We start from the raw sequence: 9,596 nt of genomic DNA on the forward strand, positions 1-9,596 counted from the left end.
AAAAAAAAGAATCACTATATTTTAAGATAATTTTTAATCAGATTTTTCAGGTAGCTGTCACACCACCTTTGATGGCACGTCTCATTCTAACCTGTTAGAATAAATGAATTCTCGTTTTGCAGTATAGTCAGGGTTACACAAAAAGTCTTCTAATAATTAATGAAAGGAAAAAAATCCAACACGGATCTGTCAGTGAAAGCGTGTCTAATACTATCATAGTTATGATAAATCTGTATTTTCTCCTTTTTGTAGCTGAGGTCTTTTAATTATTATTTGTGAACCTGCTACATTAAATATTCATAAATATTTGTGTGTGTGTGTTTTAGCTCATCTCAGGAAATACCGCTCTAAATAGAAGAGCGGAACCACCACCCACCCACCCACTTGACTTGCAAATTCAATATTATGGACCTCCAGCCATCCTTTAAACGTCTTGGAGTTCAAGTTAGTGTTTTCATTTTTTGTTTTGTTGTTGTTGTTGTTGTATTTTACAGGGAAGTTAGAGCTGGTGTTGGCGTGTCATGTGTAAGCGAATGAGAAGTAAAAGTGTAGCAATCTTTAACACACCCACCCATAGCACACACCCAAGCCCAGGTCCAAAGTCTGAAGTTGACAATTCAGTTCTCATTCAGTGTGACTGTTTTCGCAAGTCTGATCTTAAAGAGTCGCTTGTGTCTGAGGAGAGAATGATTACTTTCGAAACATTTAACTGGTTTTATTAATAACTGTGTACTGATGATGTATCATCGTCTTCTCGTGATTGCCGGTCTGTTGTCAGCTTATATAGGTAAGAAAGAGAGCCGGGTTGCTTTAAATTAACGTTGCGCATGTCAAAGTTAAATTACAGTTATTCAAATGGAAACGTGACTTGAGAAACTGTTGTTGGTACGTCCTCTCAAGTTCACTTAATAACCAAAGCTAGGAATGCTGCACAGGCCTTGGACCTTGTCTAGTTTATCAAATCGTAGACTGAACGAACCAAGTAATGTGAATGACTCCTTTTATACATTTCTGTGAATTATTCAGATTCAGTGTCCAAATAGACCCAGCGACGGCATTTTGATGGATTAAGCCAAGTCACGTCTAAATGATGAAAGAGGATAACACGCTTGCTTGAGTGTAATTTTCATAGTATTCGCCTCTCAAAACAGCATCAAAAAGAGTTTTTGGCTGATTGTAAGATTGTAACACATGGTTAGATAGACATTTTTGCAGTACAGCTGGCTTCTGTGAGGCAACAGTGCTAAGCAATTTTTGGCCCATAAAAATGACAAAACCCAGCTAGTTGTTAATACTTCAACAGTAATTTCATAATAGAAAACATTTTTTAGCAGCTCCATTACACTTTGTGGGTAAATCTAGAACCTGTGTTTACTGTGAGTATGAAATGAAGCTTGTGAATGGATAAGAAGTAAGTGACACTTCTAAGCTTGTGTGAAGTACTGTGTCAACAAAGGCTGAGAGTTCAGTCTGTGCACACATGTGCGTCAGAGTGTCTCAGGTTCAACTGGTTTTGTCCTCATTATGTTGTCATTATGTGCTCTCTCCAGCACTTTAAATAGTGTACAGAGTAAACTGTGTACACTATTTTTTCCCCATGTAGTTATTCTAAAAATCATATCTCGTTGAAGTTGTTTACCAAGTTTATGTGGTTAATTGCTCAATTTTTCACTCTAATGAAGCTTCTAAAGAAGACTTTTTATAGTGTTTAATTTTATTAAGAAAGATTTTAATCTTTATCTATTTACCTTTTGATAACTTGGTTATCTTTAGCTACTCACAGTAAACTACATTTGGTATAGTTGGTTGCCTGAAGCTTAATTAAGACGATGGCTTGAATTATGCACATAAAAACTAGTCATGAAGCTGGTTATTCAGGATGTGATGACAGATGAAAGATTCAGTTGGCACACCTGATTAGATATTTTTGTTTACAGGTGCAGTCTCGGAGCCAAAGCTCTCAGTGGTTTCGGTTGAAAGATGTGGGGTGACTGTGCAGTGTGAGGTGAACTTCTGGCCAACAGAGCCTCAGGTAACATTTCTGGATCACCAAGGAAACGACATCCCTGCTCAAGGTTCAGAAAGAGATCGAGATGCCAGCGGACGTTTCATCGTCAAACAAAGAGTTACTCTGCAGGAAGGAAACAGCAGGTTCAACTGACATCATTGCTCCATCTTTCAAAACTCACTGATAATTTATTTTGTGTAACATAAACAAAATGTTTTCCTTATGCCTCAAAACATTTCTCAGACACATCAGAAGTTGCTCTCTCATATGCGAGAGGTTGCGATGCAGTACATCATGTATCATGAAACAGACTTGTTGTTGAGTTAAGACATCATTAGTGCAATGTGAACAGGAATAGTTTTAAATCTTATGACCTCATTTTGACTGGTCATTGGCATTTATGATTTCTTTAAAGCTAAAACTCTTGTGTATGAACGTATTTCTCTCTGTGAAGTCTTAAACGTCCAAAGCAATAGACACAAGAGATGTGAAGAAAAGAGCGAGGGCAGAGGGTGAGATGTGCATGGATGACTTGCTGCAGTCACCCCTAAAGGGAGCACCCAAAAAAAAAAAAACATTTAAATTTGGTTCTATTAAATTGATCCTGTTTTCTTAAAAGATTTAACCAGTGATATACCATGTTTGGTAAGTAAATCAGACACAAGCAGCCAGTTTTTTTTTCCCCAACTCATCATTATATTTAATTTCTTAAAAAACATCTATCCATCCATTTATCTTCTTCCAATTATCCGGGGCCAGAAGTCTAAGCAGAGAAGCCCAGACCTGTCTCTCCCCAGCCACCTCCTCCAGTTTGCCCGGAGCAACACCAAGGCATTCCCAAGTAGCTCAGTGTCCACTGGGAGGAGGCCCGGGTGGTTCAGGCATTTGACACTGTCAGATGCCTGAACCACCTCAACTGCCTCTTTTCAATGTGGAGGAGCAGCGGCTCTACTCTGAGCCCCTCCCGAATGGCCCGACTCTCTAAGGGAGAGGCCAGTCACTCTTCGGAGGAAGCCCAATTCTGCCGCTTCTATGTGTGATCTTGTTTTTTCAGTCACTACCCACAGCTCATGACCATAATTGAGGGTAGGGAGGTAGATTGATCGGCTAACAGAGCGCTTCACTTTGACACTCATCTCTCCCTTCATCATGATGGACCAGTATGGCGTCTGCATCACTGCAATCACTCATGGTGCAGGAACTCGTCCCTGAGTGGGCACTCCTCCCTTTTCTAGCTGATTCTCATTTCCACCGCTTCACACTTGGCTGCGAACCGTTCCAGTGCAAGCTGGAGGCCATTACCCGATGATGCCAACAGAACCACAACATCTGTATAAAGCAGACATGAGATTCTCTGTGAAAGCCTTCCACCGCTTGGCTACGCTTAGAAATTCTGTCCATAAAAATTCTAAGCAGAATCGGTGACAAAGGGCACTCATTGTTAAAAAGCTTTTGAAAACAAAACACCTTTGTCCACATAAAATGTTACTAATTTACTCTAAAACTAACCAACTTGCATGTGCTTTATTTGTTCTCACAGCATCACCTGCAGGGTTCACCAGCCAGAGATGAACCAGACCAGAGAGACAAAGATCCTCATATCAGGTACACGGGGAATTGAACATCACACATGTACCTGCTGGCTAACAGAATAAGAGAAATGCAGCCTGTTGTAGGAAGTTCACTTACTTTTAAAAACTCCAATCTGCTCATGAACTGCAGATGCAAATTAGTGTTAAACTCTGGAACAGTGCATCAAATGACAACAATCATGTTTATATAATACATTGTCCCTTTTTAACTAAAACAAATAAAAAAAGAACAGCCATCATACATATCCAACCTCAAATCAAATCATATGCAATTTGATTAATCTGTTCATTAAATAAACAGTTTCCTTGCATTATCTCACATCTGAGTTGTAGGAAGTTGAAGGTGATTCAATTATTTTCAGGTATAGTCTGAAAAGTCTTCCGATAATTAGCTCGGGAAACATCTTGTTGTAATAAAATAAAAACATAAATGTGTTTTATTGTATACATGGAGCCATTTACGTGATTATGCAACACTTCTTAAGAAAGGAAGCTGCTTAGTTTGCCATAGTTCCTAGATATTGGAAAACCAGTTCTATGTTGCAGACATCATGTTTGTGATTTAGCAGATAATGTGATCAGATGTTAACATCATGCATGTTGTTATTTCAGCCACCTGCAGCTCCGACATTTGCACCGCTGCCTTTGCTGCTGGAGGGTTGGCTTCTGTCTTATTTTCAGCTATATTAGCTCTACTGATATATAAGGAACACAATAAATCAAGTAAGTCACTGTCTTCATTTAACAAAGATGATTCAGCTAAAAAGTGAAGACATGAGCGAAGTGGTGAGCATCTAAGTGTTTTCTCTGCCTTGAAAAGGTTCACGTCTGTAGTGTCGTCCAACTGCCACAGGATGGCAGACATGCACCTCTCAAACAAGAACCACATGCTCAAAGAGACCACAGACCTCAAAGTGCTGTTGCTGAGTACTTACTCGTACTTAAAGACAGCTTGTTTCAGTAGAAAAAACAATAGCAACAGCTTTGCTTTTAGTGCTATCAAAAACATCAACCCACTCTTCAAAAGAAAAAAAAACAATGTCCTGTAAGACTTGTGAAAGTCTATTAATGTCACATATTATAAAACAAAAGATAGAAATATAGTTGCAGTGTTCTTAATGGCCAAAGGTGCACACATAGTGGCAGCTGTGGCTCAGGTGTTAGAGCGAGTCATCTGCCAATCGTAAGCCTGGTGGATTCGTCTGACTGACTACGCGCTGAGGTATCCGTGTTCAGATACTGAACCCCATTTTGACCCCAGTGCATTCATGTAAATGCTATAAAGTACTTAAGCGCTGCATGAACACATGTGATTGGGTGAATGAGACTTAGATGTCTGCTCAACTGAGTAGAAAGGTGTTATACAAGTACCAGTCCATAACATTTACTTCTCCATAATCACCAAAATATCTTTATTTAGTATCTCTACTTGTTTCATGTCTATTCAGGGACACCTCTAGAAATCTTTCATATGGGGGCCAAAAAAATATCGGGGTGGCACAGCAAAGACAGAACAGTGAGGGACATCTAAAGTGACAAAAATAATATATGCAGGAATAAATAACAAGTTAATGTTTCAACTCATTGTAGGGTGTCTTGCCCTCTCTTGTGTTCACTTGTGTTCTTGGTGCTGGGGGTCACTTGGGGGGCCAGCCAATTTTGGTGGGTGCCCAGTGCCTCCCTTGGTGGTGGTCCTGTACCTATCACCAATCGAAAAAAAGAAAGTACAACTATGCAGTGAAGTTAAGGACGGGCGACAAGCTTGTGAAAAGTTGCCTATAAGTGTTTTAATGTTTTTATTACCTTCAGATTCAAATGTTTGGTGGGAAAAATCTTCATTTTGTTGCTTCACAGCTAAAGTCACTTTAAAATTATGTCTTCTTTTACAAAAAGTTTGGGTTGCTTTTACTTTCCCTTCTTGTTAATCCGTAAATAAATGTCACATTATTAATGACACATTTTTTTTTCTGTCTACACAGCCCAAAAAAAGAAGCGTCTTCACAGGAAGTCATCAGACCAAAGAAAGAATAGCAGCACTGAAAATATGTTAAACAGTTTAACTGAGCAGCTAAAAGAAAGATTGGCTGGACTCAAGTCAGAGCTTCAGGAGAAAGAAGAGATCATTCGCCAGCTAAAAAGAAATGATCAGCCGTCTCGTGCTGTTGCTACCCAGCATGACCAACCAATTTGGGGCCTTTTCACGTCCAAACCAGACATCCCCAAAAAACCTTTCAATCATTATTCTGACCTTGACTCCAACGCTAGTTACTGTGCTGATGACTATCATCCAAAATTCACAGCTTCAACCAAAACTTACCCTCCAAAATCTGGCAGCTTACACCACAAAGGTTCACATTTAGGAGTCAAGAGGCAAAACAGCAATCCAGCACCGGGCCAACCAATCCAAAGAAAACATCGCAACAGAAGTAGTCCTGCTATTATGTCTTTAGCGTTACCTAGCTTGTCTTTAACCAGCAATGCAGAGAAAATGCTGGACCACATTAGCAGCTCAAAGAGTGAGGCTGAAGCCCTGCTAGATCAAGATGCATTCTCGCCACTGCATAGAAGTTATTCAGCAGGTTCTCATTTAGCTTGCAGTAATAACCGCTTTTATGTACTGGAAGGTTTAACTGAAGAGTCATGAGCTGCCAATTCACAAAAGGAGAACAAAAACTGGAAAACTTTCAGTTAACATCTACTAATGACTGCATTTTAGCCAGATGTTTTACAAGCTTGGCTTCAGAAACTAGAAGATATCAACTTATAGTTCTTCTTTTATAAGATTTTCATTTGGGTGTGCTATGGGGAAAAATCCATATAAAGCATGGCTGGCATGCTGATGGATAACACTTAGACAGACGTTCATGAACCCACTGTTTTAATTCCTGTTTGCTCTTTGTATTTTTGTTTATGGATGGTTATTTTTTTTACACCAACAGATATTTAAAAGGTAAGAGCTGAAAATGAAGTCTTGGGTTTTAAGCTAATGAGCATTAAACATAGACTATTTGAATTAATTAGATTTGGATGTATTATACTAACCAACATATAGTCTTGTTGTTTGTTTAAAATTCTCTAAACTTAGAAATGTGATTGGTGTGAATTGTGTGTGCGCGTTTATTGAATAAGATTGAAAGAAAAAAAAGTGACTCGGATGTTAATCCCAATTTGTGGTTTTTTTATTTTGAAGTTTTTGTGTTATCTCTTTAATTGGATTTTCTGTGTTTTACGTTATAGTTTATATTAATGTTGGCTTTATGATTCTGACCATAACATTTGTATGTCAAATGGCAATGTATTGAGAGGGTTTTAACATTATGTTTATTTAAAACTGCTGGTTAATAAAATTTAAAATGTTTCATATTTTGTTACTCATATATTTTCTAGGTTCAACAAGCTAACATTACTTTAAATTGAAATATTTGTATGTGTTATATAAACAAAAATGATCATTTTCTCAAGCTTATGCTTTGTATGTCTTCCACACTCAAGTTCATTGTTTATTTCTTCAGACAATATTAGTCTGAAACCTGAAAGAAAATAAAGTGTGAACACTACTGAAGTACAGGAAACCTCCAAAATTCACAGGGATTACATTCATAGAGCACCTGCGAATTGTGAAAAACTGCAAAAAATTCCTATTTTTTATAGTTCAACCCCTAAATGTGTATTTGGGTGGCATCTTTGGGCTTTAATAGGGAAAAAGAACACAAAAGCATTCAGTGCAACACTTAAAATGCGGAACTGCATCTGCCAGAGATGCAACAACATGTTGTTGCAGCTGAAAAGACATATCAGAATCAGAGAAACTTCATTAATCCCAGAGGGAAATTGAGCATGTGAAAATGATCCAGAAATACCACCTTCTCTGGGCAGGTTAGACATTTCCTGAATATAAGAAGCTAATGAAGTGCGATAGTCTGACTTCAAACATGAATTAACTTGATGCTATGTGAAGAAAGTTTCTGTAACTACTCAGTTACTCACTTACATGCATGCACATGAGCACACACACAGACCTTGCACAGTTTAAGAGTTTGTTGGATTTTCTAATCTTTATATTTTGACATACCTGTTAACAGTTGAGATGATTTTTAAGTTCTACTGAATCTTTATAGTTAAGAGCAATTTGAAAGGTAAAAAGAATAATACATTTAATATTCATCCGTTTTTCCTCATCTTATTTGGCATAAATCAATTGTTTGTTTTAATGTGAAACTGAGGAACATTTAAATGATCACCTTAAGGCAGAATAAAGAAGAAGAGCACCCTCTTGTGGCGGAACTGAAACATTCCACTGTAAATGACGCTGTCAAACTCGTGACTGATGTCATTAATCTAATCATGTTCCTGCCTGCCTTCTCCGAGCCAACCAGGCTCTACTTTGCTTGCTTTAGTTCTTAATGTTCTTCTGTCTTTCATTCTCCAATTCGTGCAATAAGCCTCCTCCCCATCTCTGTCTTATCCTGGACCCGTCCAAGCTGCAATCTTCATCTTCACTCCCATGTAGAGTCTGGGGATCCTGTCCTAAATCATGTCACCACTGGAATTATTTCTGCTTTGATGGGTCGTTGGAGTCAAATTACCAAATAGCTTCAGTATCTGAAAAAAATGTTAAGTGTTAAGTTTTTCTATTGAAGTATTATTGTGGATATTGCTGGATTGTCTAATTAAACGTAGGTTTGCTGGTGGAGATGTTATTCTACCGTGCAGTTTTAATATCTCTGACAACACTGACTTTCCGACTGTTGAGTGGTCCAAGGAAGGCTTGAAGCCAGATGTTGTCTTCTTGTACCGGGATGGTTGTGAGGCCTACGAGATGAAGAATCCAGCCTTTGAGTACAGGACAAGCCTCATCGTGAAAGAGCTGAAAGATGGAAACATCTCATTACGGATCTCCAATGTGCAGGTGTCTGATACTGGAAAGTACCAGTGCCTCATATTCCAGAAAAATGCCATCAGGAAGGTTACAAAAGTGGAGCTGGTTGTGGGTATGTCTACTAATGTTCATTTCCACATTGGTAATTCGGCTGTGAACTGTGTGGTCCACCAGCCTGAGAGTTGAATCCTTGCCCATTTATTATATGTATATTAGAGTCAGAGCTCTTAGCAGCATGTAGTTTAATTATGAAGTAAAGCTATGCACCAAGTCTTATAATAGAGGATGTGTAAGGCTATAAAAGACCCCTTTTTTTTATAACTTACCTGTACTACATTTTTAGTTGATGCTGGGTTAGGGTTTAGAAACCAAAACTGTTCAATTAGGCTTACAATAAGACAACCGACTTTGGTTTTCCATGGTGACATAATGTAGATATTACAATCCTTTTTTTATTTTATATAACATTTTGCTTGCCATGAGTTTGGAGAGCTGTTTTATCCCATATATTTTTACCAGGATAAGCTATTCACATCATCATCATTCAGAGGACTCGTTCTTAAGCAGGACCAGGTTCAAATACGTCCTATTGACTTGATTGAAGTTGGGATTCTTTTTCATGAACTGATCATGTTTCTCTTTCATTGCAAGGAAAAGGCTTGTTAATGCCACTTTTTTACCCTTCCTGGATTACATTGGTATCATTTACATGAATGCCTCTGCTCACTATCTTCATCTGTTGGATTCTGTCCATCATGGGGCGTTAAGATTTATAACTGGCTGTAAACTTTTAGCTCACCACTGTGCTCTATGTTCACTGGTTGACTGGTCCTCATTGGCAGCATGGGTCATTGGTATCATTTTATCTATCAATCTGTTTCTCCTTTACTGACCTTTTATTTATCAGAGTACATATTTAGTCATAGACTGCAGCGTTGGGACATCATTACATTTACTGTTCCAATAAGTTCATACGGAGCTGGGAAAGAGGGCATTCTCCTTTTCTGCCCCATCTTCATGGAATACATTACAGAGTGATTTGAAGATCTCTTAATTGATTTCAATTGCAGACTTCAAAAGATGTAGAAATGTTTTTTTGTGAAATCATCAGTGGGAA

At 38.3% G+C, this 9,596-nt stretch overlaps 1 protein-coding gene across 1 annotated transcript; it reads left to right on the forward strand.

Annotated features, from left to right (window-relative positions):
* The first annotated feature begins 901 nt into the window (after positions 1 to 901).
* On the forward strand, positions 902 to 6,659 carry LOC121812658. The gene is made up of 4 exons (XM_042215442.1): positions 902 to 2,151; positions 3,549 to 3,613; positions 4,213 to 4,323; positions 5,580 to 6,659. The coding sequence occupies exons 2-4, from the start codon at positions 3,577 to 3,579 to the stop codon at positions 6,242 to 6,244; spliced, it is 813 nt and encodes a 270-aa protein (XP_042071376.1). The 5' UTR covers positions 902 to 2,151; positions 3,549 to 3,576; the 3' UTR covers positions 6,245 to 6,659.
* The last annotated feature ends 2,937 nt before the right edge of the window (positions 6,660 to 9,596 follow it).

The sequence above is a fragment of the Haplochromis burtoni genome, unplaced genomic scaffold, assembly GCF_018398535.1.
Source record: "Haplochromis burtoni strain Fernald_Lab_line unplaced genomic scaffold, NCSU_Asbu1 Contig_720, whole genome shotgun sequence".
NCBI lineage: Eukaryota > Metazoa > Chordata > Actinopteri > Cichliformes > Cichlidae > Haplochromis > Haplochromis burtoni.